This window comes from Argiope bruennichi, chromosome X2 (genome assembly GCF_947563725.1).
Source record: "Argiope bruennichi chromosome X2, qqArgBrue1.1, whole genome shotgun sequence".
Classification (NCBI taxonomy): Eukaryota; Metazoa; Arthropoda; class Arachnida; order Araneae; family Araneidae; genus Argiope; species Argiope bruennichi.
Window position 1 is genome coordinate 112,450,105 of NC_079163.1, and position 22,893 is coordinate 112,472,997.

General features: G+C 31.2%; 1 protein-coding gene across 6 annotated transcripts in view; it reads right to left on the reverse strand.

Annotated features, from left to right (window-relative positions):
- Positions 1-3,096: 3,096 nt before the first annotated feature.
- Positions 3,097-22,893, reverse strand: part of LOC129960913 (homeobox protein dve-1-like) — a 175,084-nt gene continuing 155,287 nt past the window's right edge. For all 6 annotated transcript variants that reach the window (XM_056074642.1, XM_056074641.1, XM_056074640.1 and 3 more), the window contains one exon: positions 3,097-14,734. In XM_056074642.1, the coding sequence (XP_055930617.1) occupies positions 13,415-14,734 (1,320 nt within the window). In that variant the 3' untranslated portion in view covers positions 3,097-13,414. The remainder of the gene's footprint in view (positions 14,735-22,893) is intronic.

Below are 22,893 nucleotides of genomic sequence, written 5' to 3' on the forward strand. Positions count from 1 at the left end.
TTTCTCGAGGAAAAACTTTATGCCATAGATCAAAAGGATTTCTAATATACCGCTCGCTACTACGAACATTCGAAACCAGAATATAATCTCTATAGATGCACAAATATGGAGTTATGCACTAAATAATTTTTATTAGTTTAAAACAGCATGTTACCATTCGTACGACGCTTTTTGAAAGGCAATTATTTCTGACATGCTTACATGAACCGAAAACAATCTGTTCTCTGTTATTTAAACTGTATTTAAAACAATAATAAGAATTATAAAGAATATTTTAAATAATTAAAAGTTATGTTTAAATTAATAATTAAATAAATTTAATAATTAAAGTTACGTTTTTGAACTTTCATTAATGTGTTAGTACTAATAAACAGTTTATATTTCAAAAACGAGTATTTCATGCTAGTAGCATATTCAGAATTTAAAATGGATCTTTTTGTGAAAAAAAAAAGTTATTGCTTTAGCAGACAGTTTCAAGTTTCTACACCATTTGAGATCACATTTTAACTGACTATGCTGCATGCATATCAAAAGTTTATGCACAATAAAAGTTCTTGCATAAAAAATTAAATATTCAGTTTATTTCTATACCTCGTTTATCTTCAAATAAATAAAAATAATCGCGATTATATATGTATGTTCCACATCTCCTCCGAAACAAATGAGCCGAGTTCAACCCAATTTGATTTAAGATAAACGAAAGATTACTGTTGACTTCTCAAAGTGAAAAATAAGTTAAATATTTAATTAATTAGAAATTAACTGATAATTTTCTGTTTTTTCTCAGTAACTTCGGAGTAAATTATTCCATTATACCCAACAAAAGAATGTTACGCCAGAATAGAATCTGAACTTTCTTAGTGGACGAAATAAATCTGAAAACTATTAGATAGGACATTTTGTCATTATTTGCTTCTTCTTAGCGATTAAAATATTCGAATTTTCACCATAACAACTCTTTTTAATCCACGCCTTAAATTCAAGGTCAGAGTGACTTAAACTCGACATGTAAACTTCGTATAAAAAGGTTTTTAAAAAATAAAATCAAATATGAAAACAGCCACTAGATGGCAGCACGTAATGATCAGCATAATCGGTATGGTTTTCGATGCCGTGATTCCTTTGATATGTGTTTATAAAATAAATATCAGTTAAGTAAGAAATTCAGAGAAATCACAAGAACAACAATTCTTTATTTTATGTTATGGGGAACACTGTTCATACATAAACCTAACATTTCATAAACAAATTAGTCAAAGATTTCTCTACATCAAATTATCTATTAGGAAATGTCTAAACAAATGTAAAGGTATTTCTTGAAGGAACAGAAATGCAAGACAGTGTAATTCTTTTACAGTTAGAATGAATCTGCTTCATTTCAAAAAGTATGAAACAAATTGCAGTCGACAATATGAACTAGATTTCTGTTTTTACATCAACAGTGTTGGGTAAATGACAGATTAAAACAGTCAATACATAACAATAAAATAAACATATTACAACTTCACTACGAGAGGCAATATTTATATTACCGGGAAACTATCATTTACAATAGAAAACATGAGTTCCATAACAATAAATGGTGCATGCTGATTGCAACCGCAGTGAGTTAATTGCGTAACAGGAAGTAGACTAGAATCAATAAATTCATTATGCCTCAGGCAATAAATAATTTTATAATAGTCACGTAAATTGAATTCTGAATATTTTGGTGGGGCTACATACCTTCAGCTTTCCTATGAGTATTATACATAGGTTTTATACATACAATTATATATTGATTGTTCACTAAGATATCCCACCTACGAAGAACGTGATAACATGGATGCTTCTTGATACGTACACATAAAGCTACTCATATATTCAAGAAGCCTTTGAATTTTCATAAATTCAACTGTATCTCTGTAATATTGTTAGGTAAGAAATTTTTTTTCAGCACTGACTTCAACCAAATATTATTATTTAGCTGAATAATTATTTGATTCCAAATTCATTTTTCTATACATTTGTGCAATATATAAATTTATACTGCGATTTTCTGAAAAATGCTACTTTATGGTTTATAGAATATACTATCCGAAAATACAATTATTACATATAACATAAACAACAGATGGATTTCTTTACCCATTTTGTGCGACTGATTAATACTTTAAAAACATTCATAATTAATTCAAGATATCTAGAACCACAAAGCTACCAAAATGCTTTTCTGAGCATAATTCATAAATAGTGGCTTATATATACAAAAAATTGTCAAGATATTTAAAGAAAAAATTAGAAATGCAAATATCCACTTTATAAGAATTGTATTGAAATACATATAAACAAATTACAATTATTTTCAGTTTCAACATATAGATGGCGCCACGAATTCAAAATTTTTTTTGTAGGTGGTTATGCTTAGTTTTGCAACCGAATTTCTATTTTGAAGTATTTTTAAAACTTTTCATACTATTTATCCGTATAGCCAAATTCCGAAATATAATTTTAATTATTTTATCAAAATGTTGAGTAAATTGAAGGGATGAAATGAGGTGGCAAAATATTACACATTTATATGACTTGATTCTAAAAACAAATTAGATTCTCAAAAAAATAAAAAATAAACTTTTTAAAGCTATCCTAAACTATACATTTCTGCTTTTAATATAACACTAAAAATGTGTAACAGTGAGAACAAAAACAAACATGAGTAACTACTGTATTTTCAACTAACAGCCACTAGATGACAGCACGTACTAAAAGAATTGAGACACAAACCTATATATTCTTATAATTACGAATTCGTTCGTTACCGTCTCTGTCAAGAATTTATAGCATTAAAAGTGTATTCAAATTCTTCAAAAAATATTTTTATCTTTTTTATATTTTGAATTTGCTATTGAAGATATTTTAACATTAAATATATATATTTCACATGAAAGAATCGCCTAGGATTTCTAACATTATATTGAAATGCTTAAGAGAAATGTTCTGTAAAATTTGAATTCTCATCATTAAACACAGATACCTCGAAATCGTATCTTCAGATTCATAAAATTTGTTCAGTACTAATTGGTCAAATTCCCCCCCCCCCAAAAAAAAAAAAAAAAAAAATTTGAAAAGTATTTTTATTGAACCTGAAACGAACAGAAACTAAATACTTTCATCTTTCGGAATTATTTCATAAATGCTTGTTAACACTTCGGTAATTGGAACAGCTTTCAACAATTTTTAGAACTGATTTTGTCGCTCTCATTCTTTTAAGAAGTTAAATTTAAGAATTCATAAAATATTTAGCCGCTTACTTAATTAAAGGAAACCACATTAAAAAATATTACCAATCAGTAATGCAAAAAAAAAAAAAAAAAAAGTTAACAAAATAGTCAAAATTGCATGCAAAACAGAACATTTTTCTTGTAACTTCGTAATGCTTTCTATTAAAGGGAATTTAGCAAAATTTTACAGTAGTAAAGAGCATTTTGGATTTCATATTTTCGAAATAACAGCAGGTATTATTTAGAGAAAATGCACAGCCCTATCGATTTCTTTACTTCCAAGATATGCAAACTGCTGAGAGTTATCTAATAAGGGAATTCATGTTTTCAGTCGTTTCTAACTATGACTATATCAGACTTTACAAATTGCAATATAATAAGAGAATTTTTGTTGGTAAAAAAAATTGGCAAAAAATGTGATTTTTCTCATAGATGAATTTTTACAGTCAAAATGATAGGTAAGGCTGAGGAGTATATTTAATAAACTAATGCAATTTAAAGAGAGAATAATAAAGGTAGCGCTATTACGCGTTGGACAGAACATTCTAAGCAAATAAAAGTTCAAAATAGTTAATCTTGTGCAATTTTCAATTTAAAAAAATTGAGAAAATAACATCAAAATGTCTTCAAAAACCAATTTAAAATATCTCCAGAAAAGATTGTTTTATAATTTAACTGCAGACAAATATTAATCAACTTAGCTTACTTTTATGTTAAAAATATTATTCCCCCTACCCCTTCTTTAAAGTAATATTATATATATATTTAGTAACAGTTCTACAAGTATTCTAAAATTTGAAAGAAATTGAATTTTCAGTACTTCGCATTAACTAAATTTAGGGAAAAAGTTACAATTCGCAATTCGACACATTAAAACAAAATGTAAATTTTTTAAAATTAAAGTTTTATACTACTTAGAAATCATAGTAGCTCCTCATTTAAGATAACGGTATAAGTAGGATTCAAAATAAAAGTATCATTGGCAACCTCTTTGTCCAAGTCTAATAAATACACACTGTTGTTAATTTATCAATTGAATGTGACACTTATGTAATGTAACATGATCAACCGAAAACAATGAATTTTGACATTAAAGAAATGTTAAATCAATGTATTTGGCAGTATATCAAACAGTACCCTTTCGGTTGATCATATAGTAATTTATAATTGTAACTTTTCCAAAATCGAATAAATAAATTCGTATCTATGAATTATGCTGCAAAAATCTAGATAAGTATTATCAGTAGTGAAGAGTTTCAGAAGAAAAACATAAATAGCAAAAACAGAAGTAAAAATACTTTATCTACTTCACAACAGACGGATGATCATCAGCAAATAGAAAATCTCTACAACATATATCAACAAAAACAAATGAGTATCGATCATAAAGAAACAATTTTGAAATAAACATAACATATGTACTAAAGCTTAAGATCATTTCCGGATATTATAGAAATTCCAATTAAACATTTCAAAAGACAAAGTAAAGCTATGTAAATGAATGTTATAGTTCTTTTTATCTAGCACACATTATACAAAGAAAGACAAAGCTATTTTCCACTCTCATTATACAGAGTTCTGTTCTCTTGCAAAGCCATTCTTTTGTCACAATTTGAGGTATCTTGAAAATTGTCTACGGTCATGTGAAATTTGGAGTTTAAAAATGATATATAACACAGAAAAATCATCCAGATGTTAAAACCTACAACTTTTATAAATACATATTCTCTTTTAACAGGACAGGACTACCGAATTAGGAATGTACTGTAAACATAAAGCAGAACAAGCGCAAAGTTGAGTTTTTCATTCATTTGTTTCATTAATTCGTTATGGTTTTCACGTGAGCTAATTACATTAAACCTTGGCTTTTACAAATAAATGAAATCAAATGGATATGATGATGTATGATGGTTCTCTTATAAAGTGAAATGCTTTTTAAATACATAATGATATAGAAGTACATTGCACCACAACATTAGAAGGTTAAATCAAGTTAAAGTATTTAATTCATACTAAAATACATTTGAAAATTCTAATACAGAAATTTTGACACATCTGGTCCAAACACGACTAGACTTACCATTATTGGTCAGGATGGGGGGAAAATCTCAGAAGTTGCAGTCCTCTAACTGATCATCTTTTCATTTCGTTTGCATAATTAAGAATGCAAAAACATTGCATTTTAAGAAATGTATATGTTACCGCTAAAGTACAGAAATCAGTTAATCTTCAGATTAGCTACCCAATATGCACATTAACTAGGGTGATCCGTTCAAGTGCGGAAAATTGTTTCATTTCTCGATATACCTAGAAAATCTGCACATTACCTACCAGACACTCGTTAAATTGAAAATAAGATCTTTGCTAGAACAACAGCAACGTTTCTGTAGGCTCAAATTAAATATTGTTTATTTCTTTTCCAATATCTTTTCGATTTTGATAAAGCTAAACACAAATTAGTTGATAGAATCGATCATCACTCAATGAATTGAAAAACTATAATATAAAGAATCAAAAGGTTTAATATATTATTACAATTAAAGAAATGAATTTGCGAAACATATGATAAAATTATGCTTACGTATTAGTGCAATCTAAAGACTGGTGACACTTTGAATTGAATAGCAACTGGTTTTTGCGACAATCGCATCTATTCTTGGTACATTAAGATTTGCAGTCGCATTTTTGAAACCCCGCGCGGTACCAAAGGATTGCTTTATTGCTGTTTGATGTAATGGCATTTCTACAACAAGGACATCTTCTTTTGTTAAATATCTCTCTTGGCGAACACTGAATTCAAATATCGCATTCAACTGTTCTAAAATACACGTTTTAGAACCAAGTTTATAAACCCCATCCTCTGTTTTACGAAGAGCCGCAGCTAAAATCGAGTGGGCATCAGTTTTTGCTCTGTCTGCGTCGGGTACTTTAACCCTGCTGTTCTGTTCGTATTTATTTCACGTTTGTAGCGTTCGGATCAATATAACCCGGTTCAGTAAACTAATCTTTCTTGCAATAAATGAGAGGTTAAGAAATGGTTTAAACAATAATAACATAAGCGAGTGATTTTCCTAGTTCTTACAAAAATAGCATTCGTTTAGTCAATTTGTTTTCGTTTCATTCACTATGCATTGAAGTCCACAGAATAAATTCATTGTACGAAGAAGTATCAAGTATGTTAAAGAATACTACCATGGGTTTGTTTTTCTTTTACAAGTATATGTATTTAAAAGTTGATCAAGAGTATCCACAGTCCCTTTAGTTGAATTATAATCTAAGATCGTAATGGTTTTTTTTTTTTTTGGTTTTTTTTATCAGATCTGCTGCTAACTTCTTTGTCATGATGCAAAGCGCTCATAACAATAACATTCTTGGTCTTTCTTGCGAAGGAGTTTACAACTGTGTCTTCTGCAAAATAATATAATAAGTTTTTTTTTGAGGGGGGGGGCATTTTTTCAGGAAGCTCCGATTTATTTTTTCCTAATGGTGCCAAGCATAGTCATCTTCCGTTTCAGAAGAAGTTGTCCTAAGTTGTAAGATGTGAAAAAATTATCACATGTAACATTTTGCCCCGAATATTTTTTGGTTTTTTTTATCAGATCTGCTGCTAACTTCTTTGTCATGATGCAAAGCGCTCATAACAATAACATTCTTGGTCTTTCTTGCGAAGGAGTTTACAACTGTGTCTTCTGCAAAATAATATAATAAGTTTTTTTTTGAGGGGGGGGGCATTTTTTCAGGAAGCTCCGATTTATTTTTTCCTAATGGTGCCAAGCATAGTCATCTTCCGTTTCAGAAGAAGTTGTCCTAAGTTGTAAGATGTGAAAAAATTATCACATGTAACATTTTGCCCCGAATACACATAAGTAAGATTACATACTACTCGCATTCCCTAACTTTTCTCTGGCTTTGACCCTTGTTGTTTTCCAGTGCAAATTTGCGTTTTCAGTACATAAGAAGTTTTATTGTCACATAAAGTCCATATTTTGATGGCTTACTTGGTACATACTATTTGAAAGGGCATCGGCCACGAAATCCTACTAATTGTTCATCTACAGTAATATTTTCATTCGGATTATATAATTTTGGTAGAATTTCTATCCACTTTCCCCAGATATCTCTCACTGCAGCTAATTTATCCAAATTTCTTCTTGACGAGTGGATTTATCAAAACGAATAACTCTCGATATGGTGCAAAATGCTTCGAGGGCATTGTCGCACGAACCATATTTCTGCCCGTTTCTTTATCCCATAAATTTTTGTTGATTCTCCATATGATTTATAAACACCAGCTAACAATAACAATCCAATAAATGCTCGAAAAGTTTGATCTTCAAAATATTTCAACTTTTTTTCTTTCAATATCAATCATTTTTATGATTTCATTTTCAAGTGTAGAATTGAATACTACATCAAATACACTTTCTACGTCTGTTCTCCTTGCCGCTGCATATCTTGTGACTCCTGATGTAGTTTTTATAATATTAGCAGTTGTTGATTGAGAAGAATGTGGGAGCGGTTCCAGCTTCCACTTTATTTCCCGATTCTTGGACTGAATACTCTTTATAATTCATTTGTTGAATATCGGTATCAAAATCGTTGTCAGAACTTTCACTCTCAATTTCATCACCTGTATGATTTCCATACTCTAATACTTCTTCTATTCTGTCAGATCTGCTGCTAACTTCTTTGTCATGATGCAAAGTGCTCATAAGAATAACATTCTTGTTCTTTCTTGGGATGCAGTTTACAACTGTTGTGTCTTCTGCAAAATAAAATTATGAGGTTTTTTTTTTTTTTTTTTTTTTTTTTTTTTGCATTTTTTCTGGAAGCTCCGATTTATTTTTTCTAATGGTGCCAAGCACAGTCATTTTCCGTTTTAGAAGAAGTTGTCCTAAGTTGTAAGATGTGAAAAAATTATCACATGTAAAATTTTGCCCCGAATACCCATAAGTAAGATTACATACTACTCGCATTCCCTGATTTTATTTTGGCTTTGGCCCTTGTTTTCATACTCTAATACTTCTTCTAAGCTGTTAGAAGCTTCTAGTAGTTTAGCTATATCAGCGTGACACAAATTTATGCGATTCGCCATTTTTTCTCCCACATTCACAACTCAGTTACAGTATATCAGAAAGTAAAATACAGCAGTAATAAAGAAATATTGTAATAAGAGCAAATAGTTTGGCCCGCTGCCAATCATCAATTTTTTTTTTCTACCTTGCATGCGCTCTCTTGTCATGTGACCAAACACATACGTCAATGAAACAGGTTTCGAAAACGGATAAATTAGAGAAACTATTGTTATTCTTTTCTTTTGAATTATTCCAAATAAAAGAAGTGAACATGTATGAGTTAAAATAAACGATTTTTGGGCATTGAGATGTATTGACACGAACGATACATTAGGTCTAAATTGAAAAATCTTCCTTCGAAATAGAAATAAACATAAATCTATTTTGGAGTACATATTTATATTATTTACCTAAAATGTCAAAAAGTTTCATGGAAATAACCCTGTATACTATATTTTTTTAAGAGCGTATTAATTTTATTTTGGGTCTTATAGATCAGAACCGAACAGCAGAGTTAATTACCACAGTGACACCTTCATCGATATTTGGAGCTTTGCATTAGAAACTGCTAATATTTTCTCTGCGAACTAAAAGTGGGGGGGGGTGAAGGGGGAAGGAATAGGGAAAGGGAGAAACTTTAGCACTTTAACGATACGGAAAATTCTTGATTCCTCACTTTAACGGAGCAAATCAGTTAATCTGCAGATTAGCTAAGCAATCTGCAAATTAACAGCTTTCAAACTTTAACGGTAATATATAAATATATACAACAGGAGGCTAGGGGAGCACTTAAAATTTTTCTGTGGATTTATTAAATTTATGTATAAGGATCAAAGTTTTCAATTTATCAAAAACGATCATTAGTAAATTAAAGGAATGTCGATACCCTTTTTAAAGATAACAGTGCTATATGATGAACAAACATATTATTTATTATACGCAACTCTCTTCTACTGAATTTTTGATTAAATGTTACCAATATTGCACATTCCTCTTTTGATTTAATTTTCTGTTTGGGAATTCTTAAATTAGAAGGAGAGTTCCGCTTGTAACATATAAAAATTAAACAATCCACCATTCATTTACAATAGTTAATAAAACACGAAATAGCCTTCGTATCTGGGATTACAACTGAAAAAAAAAAAACACATTTAACATGAAATAAAAATACAAAGTGGCAGACATTACAAAACTTTTGAAAACATAAGATTAAATAACGCCATTAATTATTAACTTTCGTTTTGTTAACATTTTGCTTGCTATTTGTTCTGGAAGGGAAAAGCAATCAGTAAATGCTTCAACTTTAACGTCTAGGGAGAATAGACACCTCAAACATCTTTAATACGAATAGAATTCATTAAATATTTTTTATTAGAATTGGATCATATTGAAAGACAAAAATTAAGCAAAAAAGAAACATTTAAGCATCTTTTCTGTTCTTGGCCCTTAGCTGTACATAATTCTAATGTATGTATGACTAGCGCGCGTTGGCTTTTATTCGTTTTTGAATATATATGCAAAAAATTCTTTTGGCGAGCAATCATTTAACTCCTCAATCGTCGTGAGTGAAATGGGCATCGAATTATCATATCTCAGATCTTGCACGCTGGCATTAAATAATTCAAACACACTATAGTTTGATACAAAAATCATACATAATCCACAATCCATCTCAAGTATTCTATGGGTTTTTAACTGATTCATTAAGATTAGATGGTGTCATCTAACGAGATAACGAAAAAAAAAAAAAAGTAAAACAGTTAAAGGGGTAGAGGTCCACTGAAAAAAATGAGTTAATTGAAAAAAGCAAGGGATAATATAAACGACTAATGTTATATCGCAGATATTGGGTGATATTAGAAAACTCTTTCAGGACGAATTGCAGCTCAAATATCGTTGATTGCAACAGTGATAAGAGTAGAAATGAAAGATGCCTATTCTCTACAATCTATGCAGTCTTAAAATTGAGCTTACATTTTCATTGTTTATATAACCTGCAACACAACAGTCATTTTGAAAATCCTGATGAACAAACAATCCTCAGAAGATGAGTTTTCATTAAAACGTATAAAAACACTTTTTCATAATCAGCTTGATGTGATAATACAATCGATGTACTTTGATCCTTTCAATATTCGGCAAATAATGATTTATAAAGAAATTTACGAGATAATTTTCAAGTGCAGTAAACAATACAACATGTAAACCAGCGGGAGTAGTCTCCTCCAATCTTTCTCGCATACTGGCTAATAAACTTGTCATGTCAGAGAACGTCTCGCATGGTACTGACGTACAATAATTACGGAATAACTTTTGGCGTTTTTAATTTAGCATTTTTACTGAATCTATCGTGTGATCCTTGGTGAATTATTTGACGTTTAACTCCTGTAATGCGTTAATAGTATCCAAATGCATGAATAAGTGACTATTGGAAATGAATAAAGCGTTTATCGCGTTAAGTGATCTAAAAATTTTGCCTTTTTTTCTCTTTCTTTTTACATTGCTATTTTTGCTTGTATTATTTATGTAAATATGATGACGCTCTTCAAAGTCAGCTTATTCAATATTTATATATTAAAAAAATGGAATATGAGAGTATTTGATTTCATAATTCATTATATTATTTCTAACCTCCGATAGATTTTGAAAAAATGATTTTGGGACAAAAAAAAAGTTCTTTTTGTCTTAATGATGGTTATCTACCACAGTTTAATTCTGTTCAAGTATTAAAAAATATACACATAGAAAGAAATGATGCAATCTTAGAAATAATTTAGAGAGAAGATGAATGTTTATAATTTTCACCGATCTTCACGGATAGATTCACAGTTAAAGAATGAATAAACATTCCCTCCCCCTCCAGACAATTGCCTTGTTGTACATATAACTGAGTAGTACAATCGTCTTTGGTAATTTAATGACTTTAAAACATCCTTTAGATTTAACCCTTTAAAGGACCATTTTTTTAGTCATATTATGTTAAAATATTTTTAGGCTGGAAATTAGAATAAGAAAAGGGATTCATTTAGCTTATTAGATAAATTTCATTTGATTAATTAATTTAGTTAGTTAATAATTAAGTACCAAATCAAGACAAATCATTTTGTCTGAGATAAAGAACAGAAGCATCTAAGTTTCTGACTTACTAAAAAAATTTGTCAGAACTTATGCCAACCTACATAATTTCATGCAAAGTTTGATAAATTTGGTGGGAAGCATACTTCCCACGGCCATAGAAAGGGTTAATATAAACTGTGAAGATTGCTTTTAAAAATGACTGATATGAACATGAAAAATTCTAAAAACAATAAAGGGCCTTTAGCAAAACTACTATCAATTATTAATAATTTCATAAGCGATTTTAAAATTAAGCTACACAAATGAAGACAAACCAATATTAAAGTCGCCAATGGAGTATTAAAACTGACTGTGATAAATCTTATTTTCGGTTAAAATTTTAAAAAAAATTTCATTGGAACATCAAATTGCAATTCCAATTTAGCATTTCACTGTATTAGATTTCATACTTAATTTTAATTGTTCAATGAACTAAAAATACTCAGAATTTTTCGAATGCATAAATATTTAAATAATTATAAATTAGTAAACCTTTTAACTAAGTTTCAAAGATATACAATAAAAATTTCTAGAACAAATACTAAATATACGATTTGTTCATATTTCCTAAGTCTTGGTCACATAAATCTTAAAAAATTAGAGAAGAGAAACTAAATAAATTCTAAACTTTGTCATTTTGAACACAAAAAATAAAATTCTGATCTGCACTGACCTTTAAAATGTGGGCACAATTATTTTCAGATCTTATTTCTAATAATTTTTATGTCAGAAAATTTACTGCTAAATTTTCCCTTTCCTTGTTAAGATTTTACCGCACTATAGAGTTTAAAATTAGAAGACTATTCAGAAACAAATTCCCAGAATCAGAGCATAGCATTCATGGTTCGTCCAATTTTTAAAAGAATGCGGCAGAAGTTTACAGGAGGAATTTAGCTGTTTTTTTTTAGAGTATTTGGGAGAGAACAAATACTAGAGTATTTTGAGAGCATTTGGGAAAGATTTTATACTAATTTGAGAAGCCTTTTAAAGTCAAAACCGGATTAGTGATTCAAATTCATAGCGACTAACAATTTTTAACTATTGGAAAACATTTGCATCAACATTACTATACATTTAACAACATCCAAGAACAATATATAAAAAAACTTTAAGTCAGAAAGTATATATTAGACATAATAAATAACATCACGAACGTATGTATATAATTTTTACATACATAAATAAATCGGCTTCTAAAGAGCACTTTTGTCATATAAATGTACAATAAATGAGTATTAAGAGTGATTATCAATTAAAATGAGCTATACAAAATTTTAAAAAATGACTGAATTATGTAAAGGAACCATCAGACAACATCCAAATATTTTCTTTTCTTTTTTTCATTTTTTTTAAAGTTTAAATGAGCAAAAAACCTTGAAGTCGTTTTACGTGTTCTTTTAAGAAAAGTTATAAATGACGAAAACGTTGAAAAATATTAAGCATGCATGAGCAAAAGTCGAAAATATCACCGCTTTTTTCCCCCGTTTACTTCTATTTATTTTAGAGTGTACTTATTCACTATATATTTTAGCAAGTTGATCCAACTAGACCAGCAATCGTAAAATTCAATCATATAATATAACCATAACAATTGAAATGTAACTCAAAGAGTGCTAAGCACACATTATCACCTACAATACTCACGCTTTGAAATATTTACAATCATGAGAGGTTAATAGGTTATTCGGATTGCAAGTGAATTAAAATAGAAAGCTCTCAAATCACGTTAGCTCTGGCCAAGGGAAAAAATGTACTGGCCATGAGGTGTTGTGTTTACTCTGTTTTTCCCTCTAAAATAATATTTAATTCCTGTCATTTTGGCAAACATTTCTGGTAACCCATGCATTTGAATCATGTCGAGTGTCTGAGTTCCAGACATCATTACTAGAGAGGCTAGAATATGATTGAGGTTACATAATCATGAGAGCACCAGATGTAAGTTATGAGTAATTCCAGCTATGTCTAATTAGCCGGCAATATCATTTTGTCCGTACAGCTAATATTTTGCAAATTGGCAGCTAAATTGAGTCGTTTACATTTGGCTCTTCTGTTCTTGAACCAGAATTGTATGTTTTTTGGTTCGAGTTTTGGGAATTTTTGTCTGTATTGCATGCTGTTGAGCTCTTGCGTGAAACGTACTATCTGGCTATGAGAGGGATGGGTATTAGCTGAAAACCATTGTTCTAGTCTCGGAACTTCAGAAACAGGATCAATGAAGGTTCGATTCCTTTTCCTTCGTTCCTCGAGGCGTCCTAAGACGCGACCGGGATAGTTTCCAGAGCCCTGACGATCAGCATCTCCTTCCTGAGATACCAAACTATCATTTCCAGATACACCTCCATTCTGCTGCATGGCCTCACCATAATCTTCCCTGATTCCAGGTTCGTCGGTTGTCATGTTCATGTCTTCCATTACATCAACCTCCTCGTCCCCGCTATCACTAGATTCAATGGAATGTTCACTACTGGAGTCTCTTGGCTCTTCTTTGATCCTCAGTTCAACCTGAGGTTCACCATGGTCTAGATCACCCATAAGAGTATAATTATGACATCGACGAACGGAGAGGTCCAGTGTATGAGCATTATCTGAATCATCAGAGCTATTAGCCTGGGACTCAGAATGACTTTCGCCACCACTAAACCTCTCCCCTTCGCCTTCAGTGGAGGGTCGACAACTGCTCTGTTCGGACACTAAAGAGCGGCTCTCGCCCCCACCATCGCCACAAGGGCTTCGAACCCCGTTGCTCTCAGAGCAACACTTCTGTTCGGCCCTTTTATGTGCTGCACGCGCATTCTTAAACCAGTAAACTACATTGTTCACATCTAAAGGTTTGCGACCCCTTCGAGATTCCAAAGAGTTCAGTTCTCTCACATACTGCTGAATCTGCAACCGGGATGGGTGCTGGTTCTCAGCGAACCAACGGTGCAATTTCGGTAGTTCGAGTTCTGGGTCAAAAGAAGTTCGAATGCGAGTTCGACCTTGTGACTGGGGTCCAGCGATTGCGACTCTAGAAACCAGGTCCTGAGGACCGCTGTGTGGTGGGCTTCCAGAAACCGTTATGGGTTCACCGGGTTGCACAATGGCCGGGTGATGAGGATGGTGATGATGAAGATGCTGTTGTTGCTGCTGCTGTTGTTGTTGTTGCTGATGCTGTTGCTGCAACAGTGCAACTTGTCTACAATGCTGAAAAAATTGTTGGAGGTACCACTGATCGAATTTTTTTCTTGTTTCATCGGGTATATCACACTCGAGACGACCTTTGGTCAGAGCTTGGAGAACACTCTGCAAATGATAAACAAAAATAATCATAAGTAACAATGGTGACAAAATTTCATACGTCCTGAAAAAATTAGAATAAACAGAGTAAAAACAATAGTTTTACGAAATAATAAATTTTATTAATTCAAAATTATGTATGTTAAATTATAATGATGCAAAGAACGAGTGATATGGACAAAATTAAAATGCTATTACAATTTATTTAAATTGCGAGCGACTTCATTAGAAGTAAAATTTTCTAATTTCTCAACATTAATATTTTTACAGTAGAATAAAAAGAAATTATATGCATTCAGTTTTGATCAATTCATTTTTAAATATAATTGTTTAGATTTAATGAGAGAACAACTAAGACTGAATATTAAACATAATATATAAAATCAGCATTTGTTAAGTGATAACAAAAGAAATATTAAACAAATGGGGTGATGGATGTAAAATTTAACTGATGACGCGAGGTTGGGGTATGGTCCTCAAAAAATGGCATTCAAACATTTCGATATGAAGTCGATATAAAAGGAACAAAGTTTATGCCTATATATACAAAATATCTGCAAAATCAGATTGACATCTTACTGCACAGATTAAACGTCAATACTTTTTAATTAATTTCAACACATTCTTAGGATTTTCACCATTAAAACTTTAAAAAGTAGAAAGACCATGTATCATGACGATTTCCATGCAAAAAAATTATAACGAATAAAAAACATGCATTAAATGTATATTCGTCTCATAATTATATATTACTTTCCGTCTCTAATACATTATCAAAATGGGAATTTTCATGAGGTATATTAAAACAAGCTTTATTATTAAAAAAGAATTTACTATCTTTTCACATGTGTTCTGAATTCGAATTGAAAAGATTTTAATTTTTGTTTAGCCCTTCCAATGCATAAAGATTACCACATAATATACAAAGCGTTCTTCCTATGTATGGGAAAAACCGCCGATGGTCCAGTTTCGCTTTTATGAAAAACACCAATCTTTTCCAATTTTGGTATTGCAAGGAAGTGTAAAATTCCAAAATCAGAAAAACCCAGATTGCAATAATTTATCCGTTTTAACTACTAATAAAAAATCTTTGTCTATATCATATTATATCGCGCTAAAAACAGTATTGAGAATCTGATGAAAGTGCAATAAGAAAAAGCATAAAGTTAATTTTTAAAAAATATTAACATTTTCTTTCTAGACAACGAAGTACAAAAAAGTTAAAGAAAAAGAAAATAAATATTCTTGCCCAGAAAATTTGAATTTACTTTATATGAGAATTTTATTGTTTATCTCTTTATACATAGAAATAAATAGCTTCGTACAAAAACTATTAATAATAACAGATATAGGAATGCGATACATGTAAAATTGAGTAATTAATTATTACTAGACCTTAAATTTCTAAGTCAGCAATAATAAAAGGAGCAACTTATGATAATGAAAATAAGTTTCAAATGTAAAAATGACAAACTATTTCGACGAGTTTCTTTTATTTGTATATTACTCATAAGAATTAAATTATTTTTAATATTAATAGTAAACAACAAGTGAAATTTAAGGAATAAAAATTCTTAATGGATCTATTTTTCCAAAAATATTTATTCCCAATAAAATTCCACGCAAGTTTGCATATAAATAAATTTAAATATATCAGTTTAACATTATTATATAAGCAATCTATAGATGGAAACTCAATTTACTTGTTCAATATTAACATAAATTTTGCGCAAAATAAATATGCAACCTTTTAAATTTCGCATTGTAAAAAACATAGCTAAAATATAGGATACATCAGAACAGGAAAGAAAATATATATACATAATAAAAGGGGAAACATTTAAGCAGAACCTATAGATGCATTTTCAAAGAACAGTACTTGCTATGGAAAGGATTTAAAACCGATATTTTATTATCAAAGGCAATTTTTTAAAATTAAATTTTGATCACCCTAATTGTAGATTTCGGAAAACAAAACTCATTATCACATAAAATTTTTATGACTTGATACTTTGCATGATTTTAAAAGACGACTTTCCAAATCAAGAATGCATTAACTATGGTTTTAATTCTAAAACTGCATTTTCGGATAAAATGGCTCAAGTAAATTTTGACATTTTAACCTCAAATTTTTCAAATTAATTATTGTTTAAATGTTTCTAAATAGAGATTAAATTACTATCAGTATGAGTCAGTTTTAGAGACAACAATTAATATTTTTTCTATCGAGACAGCAAAATCAAAAATTAGTGAATCACTCAACATGCAACTCAAAAATAAGTGTTTGTGACATATTTACTACAACGTAATGATAAGAAAAGTGATAAGCTAACAAAGTACATCATTTTACGAACTTTATACTAAACAATTGTACAAAAAGGATTGTGAATAACGTGATAACCAAATTTGGAATTTTTTGATAAAATGTAATCTATTCAGAAGATTAAGCAAATAACTTTTTGACGCTTCCGTAAAAACAAAATTGTGATATACATGTACATTTATTTCGCCTTTCTCCAAATGTAAGCTTCCAAATACAAATAAGTCTTTAGAAAAAATTCAGGTTTATTTAAATTACATTCATTCAAAAAATAACTGATCAGTTATTTAATAGATCAATTACAGATAAAGTTTTGAATTCGAATTTCAGTTACAGCACCCAGATATTTTCCAGATATTATGATAAGTAAAATAAATAGATAACAATGAACAGTTAGGTTAAAAATTCAACTATGAATTTGTAAATGCTTATAAATAATCCATGCTTATAAGTGATTCGTAAATTAAATTCTGCATTAGATATTGCAGGTTCAGTCAATTTATTTCAGCATTTTTCTCCTACTATATAATATAAGGAACGAAATAAATTTAAAATGAATAGCTCAATAATTTTAAATACAAAATTAGTAAATTTAATATTGATTTCTACTTTCTGTACGAATATAGAGAAATTACTTCTATGAAATATAGAGAAATTACTATAATCGTCAAAAAATTCGAACTCGAAATTTTGATGAATCCCAGATATTTCAGATCTCCCCGAGTTGGAAAAACATATTCTTGACATTATGTCTGTCTGAACGTCTATTTGTAAACATGATAACTCGAAAACGCTTTGAGCTACATTTGATATATCAATTTTTGACCAAATTTGTAGATTTTTAAAAATCAAATTTTGACCGAAATCCATTAATAGATCACGTACAATCCATTCAAGTGAACTCGAGAATTACACAGCTAAAGAGCTAGATAAGATAAAATTTCTGCACAGGTTAGCATCGAAAATGTAGATTATCAAATTTTGAATCAAATCTGTCAAAAGGTCGACCGTCTCCTGGTCTGTACTTTCTCACGCCTATAAACGCAATGATTTAAATCAATGAAATTCATACGTAATTTAGTGACTATAAATATAGCGCTGTGTTAAATTTTGATTTTTATCGATCGAAAAAAAAAAAAAAGGCGTTCAAAATATATTTCGGCACGATAGATTCAGTAAAAATACTAGTTTCACACTAAAGACTTATATTTAGTAACTATTGTTCGCCACTGCCGAGTAAAATATTCGTGGCTTTATCGAAAGTCTGCGGAAGAAGGAAATAGTAGTTTAATTAGAGAGGAAATTTTAGGGAGACTATTTCCATGGGTTACATATAGTTATGCATTCTAAGGAAAAAACCAATTAGCGAGTATCCACTTAGGCAAGATTCGAATTTTATATTAATATTTTCTTAAACTATATTTTATATAATTACATATAATTTCATAAATTATTATATGATATATAAAAATGCAATTTTTCATATTTTCGTATTCAAAACTTAAATTTGAATTCCTTGATTACAAGATCTTGTTCTTTTTCTCCTACATATATTAATAATGTAAGTACAATCTTAACAATGCATTTTTCTTAAAACTATTTTCATTGCATTTTTTTATCGTTTCAATAACACTACCAATCTATAAAAATATTTTACTTATGCAACACCCAAAAATGCGTTATTTAGCTACAGGCTTTGGCAACACTGCAGGCGTGATCAAGTGATTTCTCTTTCAAAATGTAAACAAACGCGATCCTCATTTGGACTGTTTACTGTTATTACTGAAACATGACTTTCAGCCGCGCTACTAAATATTATCAAAGCAATGAAAGATGACGAATTCCACGGGCAAATGAATCAACAGGTGTTCAAGATGAGGTATATGGCTTCAAAATGCTCATTAGATTTGCATACTATATGTGGACCGCCAGAATGTTGATGTTGAAAAAAACTATCTTGCAACAATGACAAATTTTTCAGGCCCAATTTTGGAAAAATGAAAGAAAATACTTTCATTAAATATACGAAATGCTGCCATGGCAGTAAGGTACGAATCACCTGTCTCCCGTAACTACCGGTTACATAGTCGCAAATACAATGCTCCATTAATCTTCGCATCTATGAGTACAAAAAACACTTCAAGTGGAATTGGAATTTACTGCTTTAAAATTCATAGTCAAAAATAACTCATTATGTATTTATATTTTGCCTTGTGCGTGCAGTAATTTTTTAAATGTCTATAATCTGTTTCACAAAATTCTAAGCAACATTAATGTACTGATTATTCAAATGCATACAGCTGCAAACATGTTGTTCATCAGGAAATCAGCTCTGCATTTTTTTTTTTTTTTACACTTTTGTAATTTTCTTGGATAATTTAATTTGCCCGTTGAATTTTTCCCCCAATAATTTTAATAAAGAAACAAGGTTTTTTTCAGGACTAAAAAATTTTATTCCGTGTAGTTGATGGTGAAGATATGAAGATATTCATTAAATGACAAAACTGGCTTTTTTTATATAATTGTGCTAAGATATCTCACAAGAAGTTTTTTTAAATCGTTAAATCTAAATAATTTGTTTTCATGGCTGTCTTTAAATAATCTCAAAACCTTCATCTCCCATATTTTGCACTTTCATGATTTTCAATGTTATTTTATTCGTTTTTGAAATGCTGAGAAAACCTTTTTCAAGGTCAATAAATTTAATTCAATTTTGATTTGAATAAGGCATTATAAAGAATGAATTAATCTGAAACATAATTTTTATCTAAAAATAAATTTGCTAGGACGCAGTGTCTTCATTGTAGTGAGCGAAGCGAGCAAGATTGGCGTAGCAATCCTCCGGGAGTCGACGAGCGCCAGCGAGCAGGGGGCAGCGCCCGCAAGTAATATATATATAATATTTTCAATCCATTCAGCATTTTGTCAAAAAGTCTTGAAAATTAGTTATTTCAAATTTCGATTGAGAAAAGCCTAATTGTCAAAATAGGCTACAGAATTGTGATAAATCATGCTTTTAGTATTATGTTACATTACGTAGTCGCATGTTTTTATGAACAATTTTTATATCATTTCAAAATATTGCATTTGTATTAAATAAAAAGTAATATAAACCATCCTTTCCCTTTCTTAATTCTTAAATTATAAATGCTTCACAAACTAGGAGAAAAATCCAAAAATAAAACAGCGATCGAATTTATTTAGTACTTGCTATCGCAATGATTAATGCTTCCAAGTATCATGTAATTATAAATTTGTCCATGATAATGATAATTTAATAATAACATTAATGAAATCATGACCTTCATTCATGAGGTCGTAACTATTCACTGGGTTCCTCCAGACCGAGTGTGAATGAATGAAATTGTGTTATAAGCAACTAATTTTATTTGAAGATAACTTTTCTCCATTCATTTACCCCAAACTTGAACTTATGACTATTTACTTACAAAAAGTAATATTTTTACGACTTTGATGTCGAAGTTCTTAATATTTACAGGTATTGATTAAGAGCATTTTTTATGACTTTACTTCACATATAAACATAAATTCACTAGGTAAAATTTCAAGTGTATGACAACTATGGCGTTAAGACATGTCCAAGATTTATAAATTATTATATCGAATATTATTGAAGTAATTTTCGCTGGATCATTTATACAATTCTTGTATAATAATAAAAAAAAATCAATAAAGATTTGCATGATTAGAATTTCGTCACTGCCAATTTCTTCCTTAACATTATTTATTTTTTTAAACTTTTACATCAGTTTTTTTCTCTTACGTAAATGAAATACGAAAAAAACTCATTTAATTTCCTGTACACGTTAATCTAGACTTAATCTGAAACGCGGTTAACAACCACTGATGCATTCCATTAATACTATTCTTAGCAAAGCATCGTTACAAATTCCATCAAAAACGAAATCTATCTCTACAGAGAGAGAGCATATGTTTTTTAAATGAAGAAAAAAGGAGAGACGTCGGGAAAAATTATTTACTCGGAGCGCCTCCTTCATCATCTTTGTGGTGCGCCGCTTCGAGACAAAGAAAAGCGCATAAAGAGGTTAGGATTCTCAGGGAATCGGTCAACCCGTTTGCTCGGATGAGACGCGTAACCACATTATGAGACATTAACATGGCGTGGATCCCTTTTGCAGAGAGAGAAAAGTCTTTTAATCACATTTTCGGTGGGGTGTATTTGCCCGGAATTAGGCATTCTCGGCGGATTCCCCAGCGTCGTGGCGAGCAGCGTCTGCTAGTTAACCGCATTTAGCAAACAAACAGGTTCCTCATCAATATGCCGGGCGGTTGTTTTTAGCCGTCATATATATTAATTACGATATTTGATCGTAATCCCCGCGAAACAGCGGCTCACTGCTTAATCCAGTGAACGGTCGGGGAAAGGTGGCGAACACGATTACTTGTTGCGCGCGGGAACATCTCGTTAGAAGTCGGGCGGTGGGCTGAAAATGGATAAACGCTGGGGGAGGGGAAGGCCCGACTGAAGGCATTTTTGCCGACGTCCTTTTCCACGCACATCCTATTATCCCGTCCCAGCTGGGACGTGGGGAGGCGAGCAGATCTCGGGCTGGGATTACGGGGCGAACTGCTTTAAATTTGAAAGCGTGTTTGGCGGAGAGAGCAAAAGATGAAACGAGCCGACCGCCTTGCCAAGGATGAAAGAGACGCACACAACTAATCCTCGGTAATGAAGATTACATTAGAGCGGTAAGTGAGAGTCACTGCGAGGCGGACAAAAAGATGCTGGGGCCCGTGTTTATGGAATTAATTCCAGCTGTCTGCGCCCAGGCCCAGTAATGATATTAGAAGGCGTGCGGCTCATGTAATTAATGCCGCATCCGAACGTCCTCAAAGAACGGGTTCCGCCCCCTTTTTCCCCGGGCTCCGCACGCCTTTGCCGCCGCCACATTCCGCAGCTTAAAAACATTTTGCCTTTGCCTCAACGTCCCGACGACGTTTCCAATGCAAAAAGGAACGTCTTGGGTCACCCTCCCACCCGGAAAGACAAATCTCCGGTCGGCCAACAAACTGATTCCGCTGGGATCAAAGCATTCCGTCTTCAGTGGTGGGAGGGAGATGACTTGTTGCAGTGACGCTTTGCCAACGAAAAAACACACCACAATAATACCTTCTCTTCTTCTTTAAGCTGCGGAAATGAAGCGAAACCGACACATTATAGACGCGAATATTTGTTTTCCTGGAAATAATTACCCGTATTGTTTTGCTTCTTACTTCTCGGTGGGAATATTCGTAGCGCTTCGAATCATTGGCAATCTGAGGCAGAACACAAACATTTCGAAAAGCGTCGCTCCATCAAAAGGAGGGGTGGAATTAACATTTGCAAAATGAAAGAGAAAAGAAAGAGAAAAAGGCGTAGCAGCATTGTTGTTTACAACGACAAACTGCACTAGTACTAAAAGGTAAAAAACACCGCTTCTTGTAAGTGTGGGAACGGAGAGCAATAGCACAAATTAATAGCGATGTGCGGCGGTTTGCTGTTCTTTGCATTTAATGCTACTAAATACTCTAATAAGTTTAATTTGTAGTTAAATGTGTGAGGTTGTGATGTTGCCGTCGGAAAACATAGCGAGCAATTTTTCTAACCATTCCTTCGTGATTTGAAGAAAATTAACTCAATCACTTAAATTTTTAATTGAGGATTCAAAAATAATATTCTTTAAAAGCAAAAATTATTTCTATTGCTTCCAAAAGGAATTTGAAAACAAATTTATTCAATTAAGACTTATAAAGATATACATTTTCATCAGAATAACAATTCACAATTCTTGAAAAATGTTTTAAAATTTTACTTTCTTATTTA